The sequence below is a fragment of the Mobula hypostoma genome, chromosome 21 (genome assembly GCF_963921235.1).
Source record: "Mobula hypostoma chromosome 21, sMobHyp1.1, whole genome shotgun sequence".
NCBI classification, from domain to species: Eukaryota; Metazoa; Chordata; class Chondrichthyes; order Myliobatiformes; family Myliobatidae; genus Mobula; species Mobula hypostoma.
The window spans coordinates 19,172,487-19,199,077 of NC_086117.1; the positions used below are offsets into that span (position 1 = coordinate 19,172,487).

The 26,591-nt window shown below is 40.1% G+C and overlaps 1 protein-coding gene across 1 annotated transcript in view; it reads left to right on the forward strand.

Annotated features, from left to right (window-relative positions):
- The window catches only part of ccdc180 (coiled-coil domain containing 180), an 81,978-nt gene that overhangs the window by 38,984 nt on the left and 16,403 nt on the right, over positions 1 to 26,591 (forward strand). The window contains exons 22-31 of the mRNA XM_063073565.1: positions 4,259 to 4,434; positions 5,399 to 5,579; positions 5,712 to 5,858; positions 7,488 to 7,632; positions 10,312 to 10,428; positions 14,550 to 14,648; positions 17,027 to 17,113; positions 18,487 to 18,665; positions 22,721 to 22,788; positions 24,486 to 24,576. Coding sequence (XP_062929635.1) covers positions 4,259 to 4,434; positions 5,399 to 5,579; positions 5,712 to 5,858; positions 7,488 to 7,632; positions 10,312 to 10,428; positions 14,550 to 14,648; positions 17,027 to 17,113; positions 18,487 to 18,665; positions 22,721 to 22,788; positions 24,486 to 24,576 — 1,290 coding nt within the window. The remainder of the gene's footprint in view (positions 1 to 4,258; positions 4,435 to 5,398; positions 5,580 to 5,711; positions 5,859 to 7,487; positions 7,633 to 10,311; positions 10,429 to 14,549; positions 14,649 to 17,026; positions 17,114 to 18,486; positions 18,666 to 22,720; positions 22,789 to 24,485; positions 24,577 to 26,591) is intronic.

Below are 26,591 nucleotides of genomic sequence, written 5' to 3' on the forward strand. Positions count from 1 at the left end.
CAGGTTTGAATTATGCTTTGGGATTTCTTACATCCAACAAAATAAGCAGATTGAATCTTGTTCATCCAGAAGTCATTATAATGGGGATGAGGGCTTAGTGACCATTTAGTAATTAAACAGTGTCCATGATATTTAAACTCCATTCATAACTAATCAGAAATACATAAATATTTTTGTATATTCTATCATTTTCATGCCTTTAGTTGATAAATATTACTGATACCTTCAGATTCATTATTTACCAACAAAAATGTGCAGTCAACTGCATTGAAATAATTACCCCTTTATTTCAGAAATGTCTACCCTAATATTATTTCCATTTCCTTTCACTGGCACTGGACATTGGTAATATGTTTGAAATCTATGTCTGTATTGAAAATATCCTTGTTGCTTCTGCAAGGAAATTAGCTTTGAAATACTTAGATTATTACCAAATTAACTTTCTTTAAAATACCAGGTTTGTTTCTAGATCCATGCTAAATTAGCTGTTTCCAGCTTTGGATCACAAGTGATCGCTATGTCTCTGCAAGATGGAGGGAGTATCAACCCTGGTGTCCAGTTGTACCCTGAATCTGATAATCCTCTATCTGAAGGGCATGCTCAGGTCATGGATGTGGTTTACTCCACACTTACTAATTTATGGCCCCATGGAGAAAGGCTTTTTGAATTCAAGTGCCTGTGAAACAACACTTAATATACTGCAAGGCAGTATTTATTAGAGAAGAGACAAAAGTTGGCTTAGACAGGGAGCCGAAGTAAGTACATAAAGGGTCCTGAGGCACAGTCTCTACCCAAGTTGTATTCTATCCCTTTACCACCACAGATGCTGTTTGACCAGTTGAGTTCCCCCAGCTTTTTTTGTTGCTCTAGATCCCAGCATCTGCAGTCTGCTGTGTCTCCAGTATATAAGTTCAAATTTCAAAGTAAATTTATTATCAAAGTACATATATGTCACCAACACACATCAAAGTTGCTGGTGAACACAGCAGGCCAGGCAGCGTCTCTAGGAAGAGGTACTGTCGACGTTTCGGGCTGACACCCCTCGTCAGGACTAACTGAAAGAAGAACTAGTAAGAGATTTGAAAGGGGGAGGGGGAGAGGGAGATCCAAAAAGATAGGAGAAGACAGGAGGGGGAGGGATGGAGTCAAGAGCTGGACAGGTGATTGGCAAAGGGATATGAGGGGATCATGGGACAGGAGGCCCAGGGAGAAAGAAAAGGTGGAGAGGGGGAAAAACCCAGAGGATGGGCAAGGGGTATAGTGGGAGGGACAGAGGGAGAAAAAGGAGAGAGAGAAAAAGAATGTGTGTATATAAACAAATAAATAATGGATGGTGTACGAGGGGGAGGTGGGGCATTAGCGGAGTTTGAGAGGTCAATGTTCCTGCCATCAGGTTGGAGGCTACCCAGACGGAATATAAGGTGTTGTTCCTCCAACCTGAGTGTGGTTTCATCTTTACAGTAGAGGAGGCCGTGGATAGATATGTCAGAATGGGAATGGGATGTGGAATTAAAATGTGTGGCCACTGAGAGATCCTGCTTTCTCTGGCAGACAGAGCGTAGGTGTTCAGCGAGACAATCCCCCAGTCTGCGTCGGGTCTCGCCAATATAGAGAAGGCCATATCGAGAACACCGGATGCAGTATATCACCCCAGCCGACTCACAAATTTTAATTCCACGTCCCATTCCCATTCTGATATGTCTATCCACAGCCTCCTCTACTGTAAAGATGAAGCCACACTCAGGTTGGAGGAACAACACTTTATATTCCGTCTGGGTAGCCTCCAACCTGATGGCATGAACATTGACTTCTCAAACTTCTGCTAAAGCCCCACCTCTCCCTCGTACCCCATCCATTATTTATTTATATACACACATTCTTTTTCTCTCTCTCCTTTTTCTCCCTCTGTCCCTCTCACTATACCCCCTGCCCATCCTCTGGGTTTCCCCCCTCCCCCTTTTCTTTCTCCCTGGGCCTCCTGTCCCATGATCCTCTCATATCCCTTTTGCCAATCACCTGTCCAGCTCTTGACTCCATCCCTCCCCCTCCTGTCTTCTCCTATCATTTCTGATCTCCCCCTCCCCCCCTACTTTCAAATCTCTTACTAACTCTTCCTTCAGTTAGTCCTGACAAAGGGTCTCGGCCCGAAACGTCGACTGTACCGCTTCCTAGAGATGCTGCCTGGCCTGCTTTTATGTGTGTTGCCTGAAATTCCAGCATCTGCAGATTTCCTCGTGTTTGCATTATATGTCACCATATACTGCCCTGAGATTCATTTTCTTATGGGCATTCACAGTAAAAACAAAGAAACACAATAGAGCTACGAAAAACAACCAACCAATGTGCAAAAAACAATAACTTGCGCAAATACCAAAAAAAAATCCATGCTTTTAGATGATGTGCTTAATCTTCACAAACTTCCAAAAAAGTTGAAGCATTGCCATGCTTTTTTTGTAGTGCACGCGCATGCTGGACCCAGGACATGTCCTCAAAGATGATAATGCTGAGGAATTTAAAGTTTCTGACTCTCTCCGCCTCTGATCCCCCGGTGAGGTCTAGGTCATGGACCTCCAGTTTCCTCCTCCTGTAGTTAATAATTAGTTCTTTGGTTTTGATGACATTGAGAGGGAGGTTGTTTTTGTGGCATCATTCAGCCAGGTTTGCAATCTCCTTCCTATATGCTGATTCGTCACCACCTTCGATAAAATATAAGAAATATTTATATATATGAGAAAACTATCCCTTAACCCAGCAGCTTCTGTATGTTGCACTGCTTTTAAATTTGTGCATTTGTCCCCCATGCTGTTCTGAAACACAAACCTTCGGTCTTTATACTGTATTTGTTGATCACTTGTGAAATTTTACTTCAATACAATATGCTATATAAATGGTATAAATATACAAGTTGTTTCATTGGCAAAGCACTGACCTCCAGCAGCTGTATAGATTGAACTCTACCAGGTTCTATTTCTGTTCTGAGTTAAGTGAAGGTATTTCAAACAAATAATTCAATTTTGTTCATAGGCTAATGCTTTTACCATATTGCAAATTGAATTTTCTTTTTCTTAAAAGCCTTGCTACTCTTTACAGAAGAACCCAAATTGTATAAAAAGGTCAATAATTTAGGATATTTTCATTTGTCTTCTTTAACCTCTTTATTACATATTCCAACGATTGCTGATGACTGATAAGTAATTTCTTGAAAGTTTTCATATTTTTAATAGATCTTTGTTGCCGGGATCGTCTATTGAGTCCAGCACTCCCGATACGGCCTCCTCTACACCGGTGAGACTAGGCATGTTGGTCCATGCTTGTGCCAAGATGAGGCCACCCTCAGAGTGGAGGAGCAATACCTTGTATCGGTCTGGGTAGCTTCCAACCTGATGGCATGAATATTAATTTCTCCTTCTGGTTTAAAAAAAATCGTTACCCCTCCCCTCTTCTTTTATTCCCCACTCTGACCTTTTACCTGTTCTCACTTGCCTATCACCTCCTCCTAGTGTCCCTCCTCCTTCTGGTCCACTCTCCCCTCCTATCAGATTACTTCCTCTCTAGCCCTTTACTTTTCCCACCCACCTATCTCCTTCTGGCTACCCTTCTTCCCCTCCCCCCCCCACCTTTTTTTATTCTGGCATCTTTCCCCTTCCTTTACAGACCTGAAGAAGGGTCTCAGCCCAAAACGTCAAGTTTTTGTTCATTTCCATGGATGCTGCCCGACTGCTGAGTTCCTCCAGTATTTTGTGTGTGTTTGCTGGTAGATTTTGGTTGTGTTTTGATACCTGCACAGTAAGGCAAAGAATGTGGTGAATTATAGTAAAGCATCATGTGAATGCTAAATGCTAGTATGATATATTTGAACCAATTGCTATTTAGACTGCTAATCAAAGGAATTTTATATGGAAGTTGATTTTAAAAAGCACAGATAGGTTATGCATTTTTTGGAAGTTTCACTTTCGATTTCAGTTCTTCTAATTAAGTGAAATAGAGAAGTTTGGGTTCATGTGAGGTGAACCAGATCTACCATCAACGTTAATGTGGAAATTCTGAGGAGTGCTTTAAATCTCTTGAGTATTTTTGCTATGCTCAGACATCTTGATTAAATTATAATCTGGAGGCCATGTTGCTTCTTCGTATACAATCCAGAGGTTATTGGTATATTACTACAGGAACACTCTATATAACAACATATGGATGATGGAAAGGAATAGATTTTGCTAAATCAGGGTAGTATATCAAAATAATATATTATATTTTATAGGATTCGCTTGAATTATTTTGATCTCTTAGAGGACTGGTATGATAAAGCTATTGAAAATGCCAAGAATGTTGCTGTGGCCAAGAAGAAAGAGTTTAGAGCAGAGTTGGAACTGCGAACTCACTTACATGAGCCCAGAGGAAAACGCATTAAGATGGATGTACTCCATGTCCGGGCTGGTACTGTATCAGTGCTGTTTGAAAAGTATAAAGTAAAAACCGAAACATGGCGACACCCTCAATAAGTCAATCAATGATTGCAAATCAGAGTGTTGTATTCCAATGTACAAGCCTGGAGAATCGCCAGCTTAATCCCTCAATTCAGCACAACAGCAGTAACAAAAGACAACCTACAATTCAGATTAGAGGGAAAAATATCTGATGAATTCATTTCTCATCATTATTTGTGACTTTTACTGAAATGTAACTGCTGGCAGCTGTTGAGATACTATACAAGATTTGGCTGATCTGTGATGTTAAACATCATGAAAAATAGTCCATTGTCTAACCCTTTACCCAAAAAAATTAGGTGAAGCCTCATTAAGCCTAATAGAATAACTTTCAATCTGCCTTTTACCAGCTTTTACACAGTAAGAGGCATAGATAGAGTGGACAGCCTGAGGCTTTTTCCCAGGGCAGAAATGGCGAATACAAGGGGACATAATTATAAGGTGATTGGAGGACAATATAGGGGGGGGGACCTCCAAGGTAAATTCTTTACACAGAGTGGTGGGTGCATGGAATGTCCTGTCAGGGGTGGTGGGAGAGGCAGATGCATTAGGGGCATTTAAGAAACTCTTAGATAGGCACATAGATGATAGAAAACTGGAGGGCTATGTTGGAGAGAAGGGTTAGATTGATTTTAGACTAGGTTAAAGGGTTGGCACAACATCAGAGGCTAAAGGGCCTGTACTGTACTGTGCCGTACTGTTCTATGTTCTACCCGGCCTGATCAGGTAACCAATCGACTAGTTTCTTCCCTGTATTTTGGCTGTTCATAATAAAGTTAACACTCTGAATGGGTAACCTGCTCCCTTGCAGTAGTGCTGCAGTTGACGTCCAGGAGCTCACCAACAGTCCATAGATATTTTCCAGAAGTTAGAGTTTCTATTGTGCTGAGGTTAACCATTGGCTTTGTTCACAGCGGAATTACGTCTGCACAGTAAGAAAGTGGAACGCCACTGTAAAGGAGTGGATGAAGCGTTGCAAAACCTCAAAAAGGACTTTACAGAGATTCAAACGGCACATTGTAAATCTCTTTTGGACTTCCGTAACAGTATATACAACATGGAGCAGATCTTCAAAACAGCAACTAAATCTGATAGGTAAATCACCTTCCAAAGACGATTTATGTAAAAGCAGATTCATCACTTGGAGCTGTTATAAAGGTCATGACAGTGTTATGTGGTGCTTATTACTCTCTAAATAACATCAATGCTCTTTTTTTTAAACCCTAGACTACTTAATCTGGTAAATTCCCTTAAAAGCCAGCAGAAAAAATATATGGACGGTGTAAACAAATTACTTCGCGACTTCCAACAGAAGCTGGACAAATCACTTGCAAAATTACAAGATGACAATTCACATTTTATTAAATCGCTGAGGTACTAATGGAAAGGGATTAAACATAACTTTAAATATAATGTACTAAGCTTTAGATGCATCGTGCAGTGAGTAAATTTCTCATTAATAATGGCTTGCAGCTTAATGACTGGTGGATTCAAAATGGCTGCTGGATTCAAGTCCATCCTAGATAGCTGAGATGACAACAAACTTTGTCCAAAGTAAAGTGGGTTTGGGCATTCTTAGCGCAAGTGGTACAGAGAGTGTGGGAAGTTTGAAAAGTATATTTGTATAGGGAAGACTGCATATTTGAAATTGGAACTGAAGAACATCTGTAGGACAGAGTATTAAATGTCTTCCCTTAAATAACTAACAAAAATAAAGCCCACTGTATTCAGAATAGTTTATACAGGACATGGCATTGCACCTGTAAAAGAATAGTTTTTGCAGTGCGCACTAGATTGTAGCTATCCAACACAAGTCTGACAGTGCCCAGCTATATGTGTTGGGTTCTGTTGAGTTGAGTCTGAATTCTGATAAAATATTTGGATAGGATTTTATTTTTATACTGAGCAAACTTCTGGTGATAATGCCCTTAACATAAATGTACAAACTGAAAACAAAGAAAGCTTGCATCTAATATGGGCTTTCACTGCTCCAGGATGTCCCAAAGTACTAATCAGACAATTAAGCACCTGTCTCTACCAGCCCCTCAAGTTTGTCTGTAATATGATATGGAAAATTTGTGGCGGCACTGTAGCATAGTGGTTAGCACAATGCTTTACAGTATCAGTGACCAGGGTTCAATTCCCACCCCTGCCTGTAAGGAGTTTGTATGTTCTCCCTGCGACCGTGTGGGTTTCTTCTGGCTGCTCTGGTTTCCTCCCACAGTCCAAAGATGTACCAGTTGGTAGGTTAATCGGTATTGTAAATGTCACCTGATTAGGCTAGGGTTAAATCGGGGGACTGCTGGGCGACACAGCTCAAAGGGCTTGAAGGACCTATTCCACACTGCATCTCAATAAATAAATCAATATGTACTTTAGTGTAGGTTCTATCATATTGTGTACTAAGAAAGTGCTTTATCGTCTGTCACATCAGCATTTAATATGAGCCTTGAGACTGAGAAAGAAGAATAAATAGAAATAATACAGGAGTCAAATACAGCAGAGAAGCTGGCCATTTGGCCCATCTGGTCTGTGCCAAAATGTTTTTTGTGAGTCCCTTTGACCCACACCTTGACCATATATCCTACAGCAAAGAGATTTGGGGATGCTGGCAGAGGAAGGAAAATATAAACAAAATATTGCTCAGGGTACCACCAGAATATTTTGTGCAGAACTGGTAACTAGACCATAGCAAGGATATGATTGCACTGGAGAGGGTGCAGAGGAAATTCACCACGATGTTGTCCAGAATGGAACATTTAAACATTACATAAACTCATCAGATTTCATATCTGCCTTTCCTCCAAAGAAAATAATGCCAGCTTCTTGTAATTATAGTTCTTCAAGCCAAGAACCATTCTTGTGTATCTGCTCTGGATGCTCTCCAGTGCCTGACATACCCTAAGAAATGGGATTGATCCACCAAAAAGGCACAGGGTTGTGGTGCAACATCTTCTTTTTGTTAAAATTGCTTTAGTTATTATGTGTTGTTTGGATTTTTAGGTTATTTGCAGAAGGTGGCAACTTTACAGCAACAGAAGTTGACATGTACCGCCAAAAGGTGGAGCAGACAACCACAAAGACTGCAGAAACAGAGGGGGCAATTATGGTTGACCTGGAAGTAATGGAGACCATATCCCTACAGCAGGTGTGGACTCAATATCACATAATTTATTACATTTAGTTTATTTTAAATTAAAAATATCCTGAAAATATACTGAGGATGTACCAAGATATCTTCCTAGGCTCTATGGAGTACTTCAACACTTGATGGAGTTAATTTGTTTTAATATAATTTACAGCTAACAATTGACTTCAACAGCATAGTAGCTTGTCATAATTTAAGCTCAAAAATCAAAATGACTGTGGATGCAGGAAATCTGAAATAAATGCAATAAATACTAGAAACACTCAACAGTTTGGACATCCTTGGAAAGAGAAACAGTTAAGATTTCATTCGACGATCCTTCATCAGAATCAGTTAATGTTCTGTTAGTTTTCATACAGAGCTGATAGAGCTCCAAGTTATTGTAGAAACCGGGTGAGGAAGTTATTGAAATGGCTTTAAGTTTTTAAAAAAAACAAGCTTGCATTTGTTATATCAACATCAGCATCATTCCCACCGTCATTAGCCACAATCAACAATTTTGCCTGAGTTGCCTGAGTTATTTTTCATGTGAAAGCACTACAACAGAATTGGCTGTTTGACGGCATCGAATGCCATTTTGGTTTAACCATAGTGACTGATGCACTAGCAATGCCCAGGGTAAGTATGCAAAGTTTGCAGATTAATAACATGGTGACTTAGCTCCATTTCAGTTAAATTTCAGCTCAGGGCATCAGCTAACACTTCCAAGCTTTGTATCCCTGAACAAGTACTATTTTCAGCTAATGGAGTTTAGTTGCTGATGTATTTCCTCTGGCTGTTTCTACAGTTCTTTATTTGGCTCTTTCTAGAGTTCCTTAAAGTTGTTGACACTTACAGGGTATGCTGTATGCCTATTTTTCACCTCACATATTGACCCTGACCCTGAATGCTTGAAAAGGACAATGGATAGCACAAAACTTCCCACTTCAGAGTTTTGTTTAAATTCAAGATAGAATTTAATCTGCCAAATATGAACATAAAAATGCTTGAATGGATTTCAAATATGCTGAGAGTGAGGGACCCAAATATACTTTAAGGTTAGGTGAAGGGTCTCAAACCAATGCTGACTTCCTACTTCTTTCCATAGAGGCTGCCTGACCTGCTGAGTTCCTCCAGCATTTTGTTTTGTGTTACTCTGGATTTCCAACAACTGCAGAATCTCTTTATTTTAAATGTTTGGACCTCATTTAAAAAGAACCAAAGAGCTACTCTGCAAAATAAGATCACCCAATGCACTGGGATTGGTGTAACATGAGACGATCTTTGGCAGCAAAATAAATGTCAGTGGGTATGAGGGAGGGGGTGTGAAGTTTGGATTGGGGGCAATAGGGGAAGTTGCTCTATTTTGGGGAATACCTTATTTTGTAAATGCTAATTGCATTTCATTGGCTTTGTGTCTGTACTCGGCACAATGACAATGAAGTTGAATCTAATCTAATCTAAATACTGGTTCAGTAACACCAGCATGGCCATTAAAATCAGCCCTTTACCTGTAATGTACTGATACGTTCTTAACATAAGAAATCTTAAAGAACCTACACAGAATTGATATTAAGAATGAATGTGTTTTTACTGGGGAGACAAATATTTTTAAAAATAAGCTGATCTGCAACAGTGACGGACACATTGATGTTTAATGTATCTACCACTTTGTTTTCACTCACTATGGAGAAACTGAACAACCTTTCACCAGCAAAGGTAATCCTGATCATCAGAAATCTGAAATTAAAACATTACGTTATACAACAGGTCAAGCACTTGAAAGTGAGAGATATGATTCTACATCAGAACCAGAAGAACATAAAACCAAGTGTCAGGCAATTATACAAGAACGGAAGAAGAGGGATAGTTTAAGGGTGAATGGACAGGCAAAAATCACAACCAAATAACATAGAACATAGAATAGTACAGCACATTACAGGCCCTTCAGCCCACAATGTTGTGCCAACCCTCAAACCCTGCCTCCTATATAACACCCCACTTTAAATTCCTCCATATACCTGTCTAGTAGTCTCTTAAACTTCACTAGTGTATCCGCCTCCACCACTGACTCAGGCAGTGCATTCCACGCACCAACCACTCTCTGAGTAAAAAACCTTCCCCTAATATCCCCCTTGAACTTCCCACCCCTTACCTTAAAGCCATGTCCTCTTGTATTGAGCAGTGGTGCCCTGGGGAAGAGGTGCTGGCTGTCCACTCTATCTATTCCTCTTATTATCTTGTACACCTCTATCATGTCTCCTTTCATCCTCCTTCTCTCCAAAAAGTAAAGCCCTAGCTCCCTTAATCTCTGATCATAATGCATACTTTCTAAACCAGGCAGCATCCTGGTAAATCTCCTCTGTACCCTTTCCAATGCTTCCACATCCTTCCTATAGTGAGGTGAGGCATATCATAAAACATTCTCATAGCTGGCTCATCTTGAAGGGAGATCAATCAGAGAGCAGCAATAAAAGGAGAAGTTACTAAAGCTGGTAATGCACTGAGAGCCTGACAGAGAAACACTGGCTCACTCCAAGGCCTCTAACAACTGCAGACTTCTTTCAAACCAAAATTGTGAATAGATTAGTATTACTATGTGCCTGCCAGTTTGTCAACATGACATCAGAATCGATGGCTAAAGAAACGTGAGTCACAGCATGTTATTGAATGTGATACTTTTATTGATTCTTTCAAAAGTCTTCTGATGTGATCAAAGAGGTTGAAGACAAATATATGCGTTACACCTCAGATTTGATCTTCATTGAGAAAATTAAACGACTTTTGACAAACACTCAAACAAGAATCAAAAGTGAGGTAAGAAAAGATTTCTGAGTAACTGACCCAGTTAAGTATGGACAGTGTACAAACCAAATAGAAATCAATTAGTTCAATTGTTCCAACAAACTTTGTGGGAAGGGAAACATAACAACAGCTTCCTTTATTTGTAGAGCTGTAGAGACCACATCTGATCCCTTTGCAAGGTAGCTTTGGATTGCTGCAAATGCTCCTGGGCTATGGAGTGAAATGGCCAGTTAAGGGTTTCACCATCAAATATATATTGAAAAGTTAGATGGATCATGAACCTTAGAACATTTACCAATTTATCTAAGCTAAGCGTTGAATCTCTCTCTGCTAAGGTTTAATGCCACCAATATATCAGAAAGAATTTTAATGTTTGCTTGAATTGAGTATGTAAAGAAATTATTTTAATAGCGCTGCTTTTGGTGATGTGTGAAGTTCCTAGCAAACTCAGGTGGGAGACTCTTGTATAAATACCACTGGTTGGTATTTATACATCAACAATATTCCAATATTATGATGACCAGAACTTGAGCAGAAATCATACCACAGCTTTCTTGTGAGGCTGAAGAAGTTCAGGAGATAATAAGAAGGGTGCCAAAACTCTTTGGAGATACATTTCTTTCTTTCATCTTTATGTTCCACAGTTACCAATGTCTTTATCCCAGAAACTAACTCAACAACCTCTTGCCTATCCTATCACATCTCCTGCTTCCAACAACAGGAAGCCAGTGATCAGCCAAAGGCTGTCAGATCTGTTCCCTTTCTCACACTCCCACCTCTCGGTGCCTAAGGTAACCCACTGCTTCCCCATTACAAAGACAATTCTATAAGAACAGGAAATGGTTATGTCTTTAAAAGAGTTAAAATTAAGTGAGTAAGAGTTAAATAATTTTCCTGCAACTATATGCTTGCAGATTGAAAAATGATATCAAGAATTTTTCTCCATTCACCATGTTGGATTGCACTGAAAATGTAAAGCAGGAATTAATTTAATTTAGTACTTAAAATTCATGGAGTCGTAGAGTCGAACAGCACAGAAATGAGCCCTTCGGCCCATCTCATCCATGTTGAACCTTTTGCCCATCTAAAAGAAGAGAAAATCTGCAGATGCTGGAAATCCAAGCAACACACACAAAATGCTGGAGGAACTCAGCAGGCCAGGCAGCATCTATGGGAAAAAGTACAGTTGACATTTTGGGCCAAGACCCTTCAGCAGCACCTCGGCTTGAAACGGCGACACTACTTTTCCATCGATGCTGCCTGGCCTGCTGAGTTTCCCCAACATTTTATGTGTGTTGCTTTTGCCATCTAATACTCTTCGCCATAACCCTCTCGTGATTGTATCTGATTCACCACATACCAGATATTGGCCTGTGTAAAGAAAATCCCATTTAAAACTCCTTCCTCTCAGCCGAAACCTAAGCCCTCTTGTTTTTGATATCACTGCTAAGGAAAAAAGACTCTGACTATCTACCCATCTATGCCTCTTATAATTTTAAACAGCCCTATCAGTTCAGCCCTCACTCTTCTTTACTCCAGGGTAAACAAACCCATCCTACCTAATCTCTCTCCATAACTAGTAGTGTAGTGGTTAGTGGTTAATGTGACGTTATTATGACTTGGAGGTATCAGAGTTTGGAGTTCAATCCCAGCATCCTTTTTAAGGAGTTTGTACATTCTTCCTGTGACCACGTGGGCTTCCTCTGGGTGCTCCAGTTTCACCCCACATTCCAAAGACGTACTGGTTTGTAGTTTAATTGGTCATTGTAAATTGTCCTATGGCTAGGCTAGGGTTAAATTAGTGGGTTCCCAGGTGGTACACCTCCGTGGGCCTGAAGGGCTGTGTCCAGGCTGTATCTCTAAATCACAGGTTCCCAACCTGGGGTCCTCAGACCCCTTGCTTAACGGTATATGTCCATGGCTTAAAGAAGGTTGGGAACCACTGCTCTAAATAAAATAAAACCCACCTATGACGGCAACATCCTGCATTTTTTTCCAGTGCAACCACATTCATCCTATATTATGGCAGCCAGAACTTTACACAAAACTGTAAAGCCATCTTCCTTTTTCCATTACTTCTTCTTGGTGAGTAGAGATGTATAGCATTTATTTATGACCTCATCCACATCCTTTGGATCCACACAGAGATGACCCCTTTGATCGCTTTGGAGACCCACTCTTTCTATCCTTTGTACTGTATACTCACAGCATATCTTGGAATTCTCTTTAATCTTACTTACCCAAGATATTTCATAACCTCTTTTTGCCCTCCAGATTTTCTTTATTTCTCTCATTTGTTCTCTATATTCTTCAAAGGACTCACTCAATTCAATTTGCATAAATCTGGCACGTGCTTCCTTTTTTTCCTGAACAAACCTATAAGATCTCTGGTGTTGATTGTTGTTCATTGATTTATCATTGTACAAGCCAGTGGCAGACAGGGAAAGAGACTGTTGAAACTTGCTCCACAGGACCCCTTACTAGCTACATTCAGCAATTATATTCAAGATTCAAGATGGTTTATCGTCATTCTTCAGTACATGAGTGAAAAGGAAAACAAAATGATGCTACTTGAATCTGATGCAGCTTAAAAACACAATAAGCATCAAGAGAACAATAAGAAAACAAAAAAGTACAATAAATATGAAAATAAAACCAACCATATAACATACAAGTAACTGAGTGCAGCTTGTCTACATAGACGGATTGTATGTACATAAAGTGACACTAGGTGCAGGAGTATCTGAGCATACGATAACTCTAACAGGAAATGATAAAGTGACAAAGTGACTTTTGGCAAGAGGAACTCATCTAGGTAGCAGCAGAGCATATGAAAACGCAGCAGGAGAGAGACTGTGTCAGTGTAGGTGTGAGGTGTGGAGTGTAAGCGAAAGGTGGCAGTGCATGGGAGGGGTGAAGGGTGCTGGGTGACTGATGTGGATATAGTGCTGGTGAGGGATGGTGGGTGGATATAAACTTGCCCTTTAATTGTTTGCTTGGGCAATTTAAGAATCAAATCTTGAGATAAACACATGGAAACAGGAGAAGTACATTAATTCCCTTAAAATAAGTGAAACAAAGGCAAACACCACATACACCCAGGCAAAGTTATGCAGATGCTGAAAATGTTGGAAACACTCAGCAACCACAGGAGATAGGAACAGAATTAGGTCATTCGGCCCATCGAGTCTGCTCCAGAGCTAAGTTAATTTTAACTTGTCAATAATTCCGTGTTTTCTTCTTTTCCTCCTTCTTTGAGTGGTGAAGTTATATTTCCAACCTTCCATTCAAAAATCTATGAAATTTTGCAGTATGACAATTAGTTGCTCCATTCCTTCAAAGGTCTAGGTCAATGATATTTTATCAGAACATGGTAGAAGCCTGAGAGCTTGGCAAAATACTTTTAGTAGTCAACTGTTCTCTGGCATGTTTTGCCATTTGTGATATTATTCATCCTATAGCTTGATCTATTAGATACATTACTCAATTCAAATCCTATTCAGATAATTTATATCCCAAACTCCTATATGAAAATAGAGTACTGATGAAGTAGCATCAACCTGAGATGTAGGCTTTACCTTTCTCTCAATTCTGCCTGATCTACTGAGTATTTCCAGCATTTTCCATATTCACATCCTTTTCACTGTGTCTTTCAATATATTTTATTAATGAAAATTTAATAACCTGAGCTATAGAAAGACAATTGCACATATTTCTTAAACTTTACATACAAAACTGTTTCCGAAATTCATTCCTGAAACATCCATCTTTCAGACTATCTCTTCTAGACTCTCTCCAGACAGCCAAAGGAGCTTGTTTAAATACTCTGTATTTTATCAATTCCTCCTAATATCTTGAACAAAAATTAATGTAGGAATTTAGAAAGGGGGTTAGTGATGTTAAACAGCATAGGGGTATTTGCTACAGGAAGAATAACGATAGTTATGGAATTTATGTGAATTTTGGTTACTAGCAGATCTGCTAAATTCCTCCAGCATCTTGTATTATTGCTAAAAAGAAGTTCTGTGTCAGTAGTGCAGTGTTAAATCACGTCATCTACTCTGACGCCATTCATAATGATTGTGTGAAAACTCTTTCCTGTTTAATTTTAAATTTGTTTGACTATATTGCAGGTGGCCAAAAGCAACCATCAGCTCAGAAATGTAGCTTCCCACCTTGAGCATCTTGAAAGGAAAATAGACGCATGTGCCCGACCAAACCTTGACAAAGAGGCAAGTTTTATTTCCGCTGGCTCACGCGTGGAAATGTTTGAATCTTATTGTTGCAGATTTTGTTGCACAGTGTTGTTGATTATCTTTTTCTCTATCATTAACAGTAGTTGATCTTCCTGAATCTTCTGGAGTATTAGCACAAGTTTCCCATGCTAGCTTTTTGTTCTGATATGTAGATGTTCCAATTTTACAAATTGAGGATATTTTCAGTTGCAGAAGCAGAACCTTTATTCACTGTTCATCTATTTTGCATTTATGGAGAATTTCCCCAGATTGCAATATACGAGGGGTGATTGATAAGTTCGTAGCCTAAGGTAGAAGGAGTCAATTTTAGAAAACCTAGCACATTTATTTTTTCAACATAATCCCCTCCACACTTAGTCCAGCGGTCATGGAGCATACGGATCCCTTCTTTGTAGAAGCGGTCCACAGCAGGGGTGATTGATAGATTTGTGGCCTTAGGTAGAAGGAGATGAGTTATACAGCTCTTGTTACATGCATGTGCAGTTCAACTCTTTGAGTGAAAATGCAGAAAGCTTGAAGTTAATAACTCATCTCCTCCTACCTTAGGCCACAAACTTATCAATACCCCTGCTGTGGACCACTTCTGGAGGTCCAAGATGCCGACTTCTACAAAGAAGGGATCCGTATGCTCTTCGACTGCTGGACTAAGTGTGTAAACGTAGGAAAAATAAATGTGCTAGGTTTTCTAAAATTGACTCCTTCTATCTTAGGCCACGAACTTATCAATCACCCCTCGTAGATTCACTTTGAAAAATATGCAGTGAGACTTATTAGTTGTTTCAAGTTTTGTTTTCCTTGTAAATTTTCTCCTGACTCATACTTGCCAGCAGCTATGAAGTAAGTAAAACTTCTGCAAAATTAGCACTACTTTGTTCTCCTCTCTATCCTGGTGTTGACACCCCTTTGTCCCACTAACGGTTGAGGTGACGAAAGGATCGCACCAAATCCAGTCATTCTGTGTCTTGGAGGAAGATTCCCTGCCACAAGATAGTGGGCAGGAGCAAAAGGGAAACTGGTTACTGTAATTAGTTACCCTTCTTCAAAACCTTAAGACTTAAAAGCATATACTTTTAAAACCAAAACACTGTGCAATGTTATTTATTATCCCACTTCTCTGTTATATAGTTTAATATTAATATATGTGCACATTATTTTCACAGCAGATTTTTTGACAGTTTTAATGTTCTACCCAACTTTATGCTATCACATTTACTGTATTACAAAACATATCCTGCATGTGTGTGATCATAGGGCATTTATCCATTAGGAAATTGACCATATGAGCCATAATAAGTCAGAAATTCCTTATTTTAATCTTTTTGTTTATGACTAACAGAGTAGACTTGCAAATGCAAGCTATCTGATTGGCAATATTGTAATAGTTCATTTGTTATGGGTTGTGTCATATGATGTGGGCTAACATGGTCTTTCCATGACCATGATTGTTCTTGGCAAATGTTTGTACGGAAGTGGTTTGCTATTGCCTTCTTCTGGGCAGTGTCTTTATCAACACTCTTCAGAGATTGTCTGCCTGGTGCCAGTGGTCACATAACCAGGACCTCTTATATGCACCAGCTGCTCTTACAACCATCCACCTCCTGCTTCCACGGCTTCACATTGGACCTGATCGGGGTGGGGGTGGTGGTGCTACACCTTACCCAAGGGTGACCTGCAGGCTAACAAAGGGAAGGGGCGCCTTCTACCTCCTTTGTTAGAGACGAAGCTCGACCCCACCACCCAAATGTAATAGTAGGGTGCTTAAAATCAGCTTTGGGGTCTCTGGAATAAAGAAGCTGAAGAAAAATGTAGCTAGAACTCCAATTTCTGATTACTCTCCTGTAAAAGTGACCAACTGCAGATGGGAACACAGTTAGGTTCTGCTCTCAGCTATCCTGTAGCTGGCTAACACACTTCCCCAGACTGAGTCATGAAAACTAGCCACCTGCTAAATGCTGGAAGACGGGCCACACTTCCACAGTCCAGGTTACTCAGAATGAGGAAAGCATGGGGATGGAAACAAAATGACAGCTGCAATTCCTCTTTAACAAGCTGTGCGATGCCATAGAGGCCCAAAATGATGAAAGCCTTTGTAAACAATTAAATATTTCTAGCTGTTTTAAAGGTAATTAAGAAACTGCAATTGCTGAAAAGCTACAACTGAAATTATTAAATAGAGGCTAAACACATCAACATTCAGAAAGAAAAAAAGGAAGGGAATATTTTGGAAACGAAATTTGCATCAAATGGGAAAGCAAAATTGTGTATTTTGTTAAGAATTCTGAGGCAATCAACGTTCTATTACTGTTAATGTAATTGTAGTTTTCATCCACCTTATCCCATTTCACCCCTCATAGAGTGTATTGCCTCAGGACCTATACCAGTTTACTCAAATTATTAGGGATTTAATGGAGAAATGGGCCATCTACCTCAACTGCTTGGTGGTAAGTGTAATTGTTCATTACAAAATTAGAAATACATTGTTTTTTTATTCAGAATTCGTTTACAATCATGGTTCTTGTGCCATTGACAATACAACTTAAAATTTAATATTCTGATGTTTATCTGCTTGTTGTCTCATAAACAATTTATTTCCTTTGCTTTGTGGTTAGAGCAATGTTTTTTGTTGGGTGACTGACATTGTGTTCTGTAAATTAGAACATAGGTTTCTGTGAGCATGATAGTATTTTCAGGGAGGCTTCTGAGAATATCCTGTTACTTTCATAAATTATTCATTTGCAGTGGATTGGAGGGTTGTGCCAGTTTCAGATTGCTTTATCAGTATCTTACAAGATGTCCCTCTTGCAAAAATTAAAGATCATAGGTGGAATCCAGGGAAAGGTTATCGGCAGGAAATCCAAAAGTGGGTTTCTATAACACAGAATATGGACTCAATAAAATAAGCCGTATGATTGAATATCATTTGATATTGATCTCAATCTTTATCAGCAGGACTTGGAACAGTCAATGTGAGAATGTGTGAAAAGGGAAAAAAATACATGTTTTAATTAAATAGCTGTTGTGTGCTGTAGACTGATACTTACTGATTCTAATGTAAATTTGTATGGAATGAGTACAGGACTCAAGGCATAATCGCCTTTGAGGAGTCATAAAAAAATATTGTATTTATACAGAAGGTGAGTTAGTGTTGTCTTTCAGAATTGTTCTTCTGCTTCTTGATTGTTGCATTCCCTTTGTACCTTTGTTGTGCATCCTACAATTATTTTCTTGCTAACCCTGGGAGTTTTCATTAGAGAAGTTTTGCTTGAAGCACTTTGTTAAATCTGAGCAGTGAGTTTGTGAGCAAGATCACTCAAGCCTCATGCCAGGGCATGGTCCACTCTGCACAGTGGCATGAAAATTTTATTATATTAACCGGTCTGTAAACTGTATCTTTAATTGATATTTAGTAATTATTGCCAAACATAGATGGTGTCTATCGTAAGAACCATCAGCAACTGAATTATATATAGTAATCTATACTACACACTGCCTTCAGAACTGAGATTCTCTTCAACTCTGGACACCCCTTCTATCACCCTGATGCCAAGGTAAAAATACACATGAGATCAATAATGCAGACTTTATTACTTTGATCATTTTCCTGTAACAAAACTGGAGCATGCTCAGCACCAATAGTAAGAGGACCGCACTGGCACTACTGTGCTGACTATGTAAAGATGGCCTGCTTGCATTGGGTCTGATGAGAACGCCAGAGTTATCACTAATGACTCCGCATGTCCAAAACTTCCATTGTTAATTATTAATTAACTAAACTGTTTTAACGATTGATTTCTTTTAAATGTTCTTTTTCTAGGAACCGGTTGTAACCGAAGTCCCTCTCCAGGGGCCGATTGCCACAGCCACTCGTGGTGATTTCCAGAAACAAGACAATAAAGTAACCTTCTCTGTCAATGAGAATTTATTTCAGCCCAGCAGAAAAGGACGAAATGCCACTGAAGATGTGGCTGTTGGTGTCATCAAAGAAATACTACAGTAAGTGAAAATGTAATGATTTCGCAGGCACTAGCAAGGAACAGATGGTGACACAGAGTGCCAGAAATGTGAACCCACCAGCTTCTCGTCTCAGTTAAATGCAGGATGCTCTAACTCTTTTTAACACACGGCACAGAATGACAAACGACACTAAATGTAACAGAAAGAGAACAATGCACAAAGATCCTTCTGCTGCATGAGATGAAATATTCCTGTCGTCTTTATAATAATTTGGTTGTGTAACCGACGATCTGTTGAACAAAAAAGTGATGTACTCATTTGGCATTTTGAAGAACATAACATATGTGAGACCACACGCAGAGTATTATGAGCAGTTTTAGTCTTCTTACCTAAGAAAGGATATACTTGCCAATGCAGGAGTACAATGAAAATGAGCCAATCTGATTCATAGAGTCATAGTGTTAAAGAGCATGAAAGAAAACTCTTAGGACTAGCACAGTTAGACAATTTGGTTGCTATGGGCAAGTTGGGCCTATTTGCCTCCATTTGGTCCATATCCATCTAAACCAGGGGTTCCCACATTGGGGTGTATGGACCCCTTGCTCAATGGTATTGGTCCATGGCATAAAAAAAGTTGGGAACCCCTGCTCTTAACCATAGAAACCATAGAAACTACAGCACAGAAACAGGCCTTTTGGCCCATCTTGGCTGTGCCGAACCATTTTCTGCCTAGTCCCACTGACCTGCACACGGACCATATCCCTCCATACACCTCCCATCCATGTATCTGTCCAATTTATTCTTAAATGTTAAAAAAGAACCCACATTTACCACCTCATCTGGCAGCTCATTCCATACTCCCACGACTCTCTGTGTGAAGAAGCCCCTGCTAATGTTCCCTTTAAACTTTTCCCCCCTCACCCTTAACCCATGTCCTCTGGTTTTTTTCTCCCCTTGCCTCAGTGGAAAAAGCCTGCTTGCATTCACTCTATCTATACCCATCATAATTTTATATACCTCTATCAAATCTCCCCTCATTCTTCTACGCTCTAGGGAATAAAGTCCTAACCTATTCAACCTTTCTCTGTAACTGAGTTTCTCAAGTCCCAGCAACATCCATGTAAACCTTCTCTGCACTCTTTCAACCTTATTTATATCCTTCCTGTAATTTGGTGACCAAAACTGAACACAATACTCCAGATTCGGCCTCACCAATGCCTTATACAACCTCATCATAACATTCCAGCTCTTATACTCAATACTTTGATTAATAAAGGCCAATGTACCAAAAGCTCTCTTTACGACCCTATCTACTTGTGATGCCACTTTTAGGGAATTTTGTATCTGTATTCCCAGATCCCTCTGTTCTACTGCACTCCTCAGTGCCTTACCATTAACCCTGTATGTTCTACCTTGGTTTGTCCTTCCAACGTGCAATACCTCACACTTGTCTTTATTAAACTCCATCTGCCATTTTTCAGCCCATTTTTCCAGCTGGTCCAAGTCCCTCTGCAGGCTCCGAAAACCATCCTCACTGTCTACTACACCTCCAATCTTTGTATCATCAGCAAATTTGCTGATCCAGTCTACCACATTATCATCCCGATCATTGATATAGATGACAAATAATAATGGACCCAGCACAGATCCCTGTGGCACACCACTAGTCACAGGCCTCCGCTCAGAGAAGCAATTCTCTACCACCACTCTTTGGCTTCTTCCATTGAGCCAATGTCTAATCCAATTTACCACCTCTCCATGTATACCTAGCGACTGAATTTTCCTAACTAACCTCCCATGCGGGACCTTGTCAAAGGCCTTACTGAAATCCATGTAGACAATATCCACTGCCTTCCCTTCATCCACTTTCCTGGTAACCTCCCGAAAAACTCCAATAGATTGGTCAAACATGACCTACCACACACAAAGCCATGTTGACTCTCCCTAATAAGTCCCTGTCTATCCAAATGCTTGTAGATTCTGTCTCTTAGTACTCCCTCCAATAACTTACCTACTACCGACGTTAAACTCACCGGCCTATAATTTCCCGGATTACTTTTTGATCCTTTTTTAAACAACAGAACAACATGAGCCACTCTCCAATCCTCCGGCACCTCACCCGTAGACAGCGGCATTTTAAGTATTTCTGCCAGGGCCCCTGCAATTTCAACACTAGTCTCCTTCAAGGTGCGAGGGAACTCTCTGTCAGGTCCCGGGGATTTATCCACTTCAATTTTCCTCAAGACAGCAAGCACTTCCTCCTTTTCAATCTGTACAGTTTTCATGATCTCACTACTTGATTCCCTCAATTCCATAGACTTCATGTCAATTTCCTTAGTAAATACAGATGCAAAAAACCTATTTAAGATCTCCCCCATTTCCTTTGGTTCCGCACATAGCCGACCACTTTGATCTTCAAGAGGACCAATTTTATCCCTTACAATCCTTTTGCTCTTAATATACCTGTAAAAGCTCTTTGGATTATCCTTCACTTTGACTGCCAAGGCAACCTCATGTCTTCTTTTAGCCCTCCTGATTAATTTTGTAATTTTTAACATTGTCATTTTACCCACCTCTACAGCTTCCTCTGGCAGCTCAGTCCATATACCCACCTCCTCACTGTGTGAAAAATTTGACCTTCAGGTGCCTTTTAAATCTTAACCCTCTCACCTACACCTATGTCCTCTAGTTCTAGATTCCTCTATCCTGAGAAATTGACTATGACCTTATCTCTGCCCCCTAATCATTTTCTATGTCTCTATAACATCACCCCTCAGCCTCCTATGCTCGGGTGACCCCATTCAGCTTCCCCTTGTAACTCAAGCTCCACAGTACTGACAACATCCTTGTGCACACTTTCCAATTAAATGACACTTTGCTGGGTATACAGTGCCCCAGGTGTGGTCTCAACAACAACTTGTCCAGTTTTAACATAATACAGTACCCCAACTCCTCTAGTCAGCGCTATGACCCATGAAGCCAAGAATGCAAAATGCCACCTTTGCCATCCTCTTCACCTTTCTTCACATTAGGGGAACTATGTACCTGTACCCCAGGCTTTCTGTTCGACAACACACTCTCTTGAGTCCTACCATTTACTGTGTAACCTCCGACCTGATTTAACTTGCCAAAGTGCAACACTCTGCACATCCAAGTTTAATTCCATCTGCCATTCTTTGACCCACTTTCTCAGTTGATCTAGATCTTAAATAACCCTATTCACTGCACATTTTATCACCAGTTCTGGTGTCATCAGCAAACTTGTTAAACATGGCAACTACTAGAATTGCAGGAGATGAAATTGGATCAATTAGGCCTGTATTCACCAGTGTTTAGAAGAATATAAAATAGTGGGAGGTCTGGGAGATGTCAAATGTCCCTGACAAATATATTCACAGGAGGTAATACTCAGATGGGGATAAATTCATAGAAAACATTTATGGGTGAATTTTAAAGTAGTGTGTAGAGAGCCCTACTGGGGAAGGGGCTATACTCAACCTTGTCTTAAAAGGAATGAGGATGGGCAAGTGGAGGAAGTGTTCGTGGAAGAATCCTTTCAGTGACAAGAAGTCGGTTTGTTTCAAGATAATAATAATAATAATCAAGAGAAATAAAAAAAGCAGAGAATGGATTTCACTCATTTGAGATGCATAAATTAGTGTTGTGTTTTTCCCACATCCCAAATCAAGTATCCCCAAATAATCTGGTGCACCTTCACCATAAGAATTCCCGTTTATAAAACGGTGGGGCGCAGCAGCCCATTTCTGTGCTTATGATTCTGATACGTGTGAACTTACAACTGCTAACTCATTGATGCACAATGGTTGGTGTGGAGGTCAACACTGCTAAAGAGCTTTCATCATGGCAGCCATGCAGTGCTCAGACTCATTGTGCATGATGTTCGGGAAAAAAGAAAGTTTGTATATTCGAGGATATTGAATGTCCTGACAATAACAGTGGTACCATGTAAAAGGGGTAGAGAAATGGCCATAAAATGGAACTGCTGACTCTTTCATAAACACTGCATCAAAGGTAATGTGATCTCAATTGAATGAATACTAATTCTGTATTGTGTTGAAAAATGTAATCTGCAGGACTCGAAAATCAAAGGTATTACCTGAAATGCTGCCTGAGGAGAATGCTGACCAAGTTAAAGTGGCAGGTAAGGCTTTATACAAAACAGAATCCCTTGCATCTTCCCATTACCATAAGACCATAAGATATAGGAGCAGAATTAGGCCATTTGGCCCATTGAGTCTGCTCCACCATTTCATCATTTCCCCCTCAGCGCCAATCTCCTGCCTTCTCCTCGTATCCCTCGAAGCCCTGACCAATCAAGAATCTATCAACCTCTGCCTTAAATATACATAAAGACTTGGCCTTGACAGCTGTCAGCGGTGAAGAATTCCAGATTCACCACTCCAATAACAGTGCAGATTTATTCCTGTTTCCTTATTGCTTACCGAAAAATATAAAGAAAGTGCTGCTATTGTCTGTAACTTAAAAGAGTGATGACAAAGCAGCATTTTTGGCCACTTCATGCCTGGACTTGGGTAAGGGACAATGAAGTGAACCAGCTCTGTCACTCCTGGTCACTATGACTGTATGTGTGGCTCCAATATTACATTAAAACATACACATTCAAATATGCTAATTCTGTAGAAATTGATATTAGAGATTGAGTGAAATACTAGTGAGTGCCAACTCCACAGCACAAACCTTATTCATAATTTTCAATTATTTAATGATATGTTTGATTCTCAAAACAGTTTATTTCACAGATACGAGAAAATCTGCAGATGCTGGAAATTCAAGCAACACACACAAACTGCTGGTGGAACGCAGCAGGCCAGGCAGCATCAATAGGAAGAAGTACAGTCGACGTTTCGGGCCAAGACCCTTCGTCCTGACAAAGGGTCTTGGCCCGAAATGTCGACTGTACTTCTTCTTATTGATGCTGCCTGGCTTATTTCTCAGGTGCTATTTACTGTGGGGTTTCAGTGAATGCTAACCAGAATTGTCAATCATACTACAGTTGGTAGATGATTGCTTATAATTTTCTGAATCAAATTTTGTTTCTTTTATAATTTCTTTTACAGTTTTCTTCCCATATCATCTCTTTTCACAAAGGATACATGTGGAAGTTCCAGTTTTTCACTCACATGGCTATTCTTTAGTTGCTACCCCAGCCTGTGAGATTTTTCTGCCTACTCACTTTACTGCTACCCAAACAGTACCCTGTAAAGGTCACTATATTGTGATTGGAAATGGAAACACTGCCTAAATTTTCTTCAGGACTTTAAGATCATGTACTGTAGTTCCCTTGCTACCATTGCAATTAGATCAGTTAACTTAGCATGGACTGTGAATTGAACCTGTGCCTTTTTGATGCAGTACCCTCTGTCATATTCCACAATTGAATATTATACCTTTCAAAACTGGGCACTGATATTTGAAATTTTGTTAGTTACTATATGTGTAGATTAATAGAGAACACCATTAAAAATATTGGCAAGTGTCTGTAACATTGACAGTAGCTCCATTGAATATCAAGCAACACACATCAAAGTTGCTGGTGAACGCAGCAGGCCAGGCAGCATCTATAGGAAGAGGCGCAGTCGCCGTTTCAGGCTGAGACCCTTCGTCAGGACTAACTGAAGGAAGAGTTAGTAGGACTCTTCCTTCAGTTAGTCCTGACGAAGGGTCTTGGCCTGAAACGTCGACTGCGCCTCTTCCTATAGATGCTGCCTGGCCTGCTGCGTTCACCAGCAACTTTGATGTGTGTTGCTTGAATTTCCAGCATCTGCAGAATTCCTGTTGTTTCCATTGAATATCACACTGTTTTTCACACTTCTTCAGGATCTCAAATATCATTTCCTTCTGTGTCCCAAAATGTCCGCTCTGCTGGTGGGTCTTCCAGAGGACAAAAGTCTGCATCATCAGTACTAAGGTCTGTTACTGCTCAAGTCTATTACTTCTGACAGAGATAAGTTCCTGAGTGTGGTTTCATTTTTATGAATCGCTGTTCATTCATCTCAGTTTGAACAGAACTAAAAAAAATCAGGTACAGCAAAGGACATAAGGAAGGGGGTTAGTGGTGAGGCAAGTGCCTTTTCCTTTCCCTTCTCCCGTGCCCTGGTATTAAAGGGTTGTTTTAGAGACTGTCCTTAGACTTCACTGGAAATATTCTCTCCTTATTCCTGTAGTTGGTTTAGTCATTGGAACCTAACACATCCCTTCTGAGACCTCCTAAAGCTCCAGACCTCTACTAGTACAAACTAATTAATCCCTGGGAACATTAGTTAAATTCACCAAAAGCAAAAAACAAACCTCTGGGGACTGAAAACTTGCACAAGAAAATTCTTTTGGTCTCTAAGGATCCCAGGGGAAGTGTCAAGACGCCACAGTGTCTTACAAAGCCAAGTCTGTTCTGTCAAGGGCCTGAAAGTTTTCGTATATAATCAGCTCCACCATTCTGCACTTCAGCCCTCCTCCCTTCCACAGCACCCAGCAAATCTCATTCCCATCTCCAGTAATTATTTTACAATAGTAGAAGAGAATGTCCAGATAAGATGAAAAATTACCATATATAACTGTTACTGGACAAATTCTCAGATTGCACTAATTCCTGGAGATGAGGCTTGTCTGGGCACCACTGGTGGATCAAAAGTGGCCTTCTGCTTTGCCATGAGTGTAAGTAAGCACATCTGTGGGACATTGGTGGATCCCCTTGCCGAGGGCTTGGATGGGTGAGGTTTCTGTTGCACCACATTTAAACTGGTTAAGCAACCATGACCCAGTCTAGCTACTCCATGTAATAGTTCCCTTAATACTGGTTCACCAGCTAAGTTTCACTTGTTTCTCTTTTAGTTAACTTTTAAGTGGAAAGAACCAAGCAGTATTATTCTGTTTGCAAATCACTGAATGCATTGAAAATCATGGTCTTGGCTGTAGCAACTACAGCACTTATGTCAAAGGTCACAAGCAAAAATATAGGGCTTATTAGCAAACAATGGACTGACACCTCCAACAGAGGCATTTTAATTTTTGCTACTAATCTTGATTTAAAAGTCACTGCTGCAGCTTCTCTATTTACTGCAAGCCAAAGCTATGAATCATTGGGTAAATTTCTTATCTCCAAGTCAAGTTCAGAAACCACTCCAGAGCCTTGACTATAAAAATCTAGGTTGATGCAGGGGTTCCCAACCTTCTTTATGCCGTGGACCCCTACCATGAACCAAGGGGTCCATGGACCCCAAGTTGGAAACACCTGCTTTAGTGCCATTTAGAAGGAGTGCTGTTGCATTTTTTGGATAAGATATTATTAAACCAAAGACCTGCTTTCTCTCCCAGCTAAATGCAAAAGATCCCATGTTAGAATTTCAAAGCATTTTCCGCTGTTTCCTTGTTATTCTGTATACCTAGATCAGCACTTGTTAAATAGATGATGTGGTTATTCTATTTATTTAGTGATACAGCACAGAGAAGCCCCTTCCAGTCCTTTGAGCCATGCCGATGAACACCCCAACAAACCCAATTAATCCTAACCTAATCACAGGACAATTTACAATAACCAATTAACCTATCTGGTACATCTTTGGACTGTGGGAGGAAACCAGGGCACACTGGGAAAGCACGTGCATTCCACAGGGAGGACGTACAAACTTCTTACAGAATGGCACTGGAATTGAACTCTGAACACCCTGAGCTGTAATAGCGTCACGCTAATCGCTACGCTACCGTGGTTGTTATCAGACTTCTCAGACAAGTTGTTTGGCTTTGACCACCTTACTCATTGCTGTGTTGGCCTATATCCATAGCTAGAAGAAAATTGAAAAAGTCCCAGTTCACAGTAACTAAACTGTTTTGCTCAGGTTTGTCTGAATTACCTTTCACCCTTTGATGGCTTCATAGATCTCCCAGTGTTCCAGGGATCACTCAGCTTCATTTTCGGTGGTGGTGCAG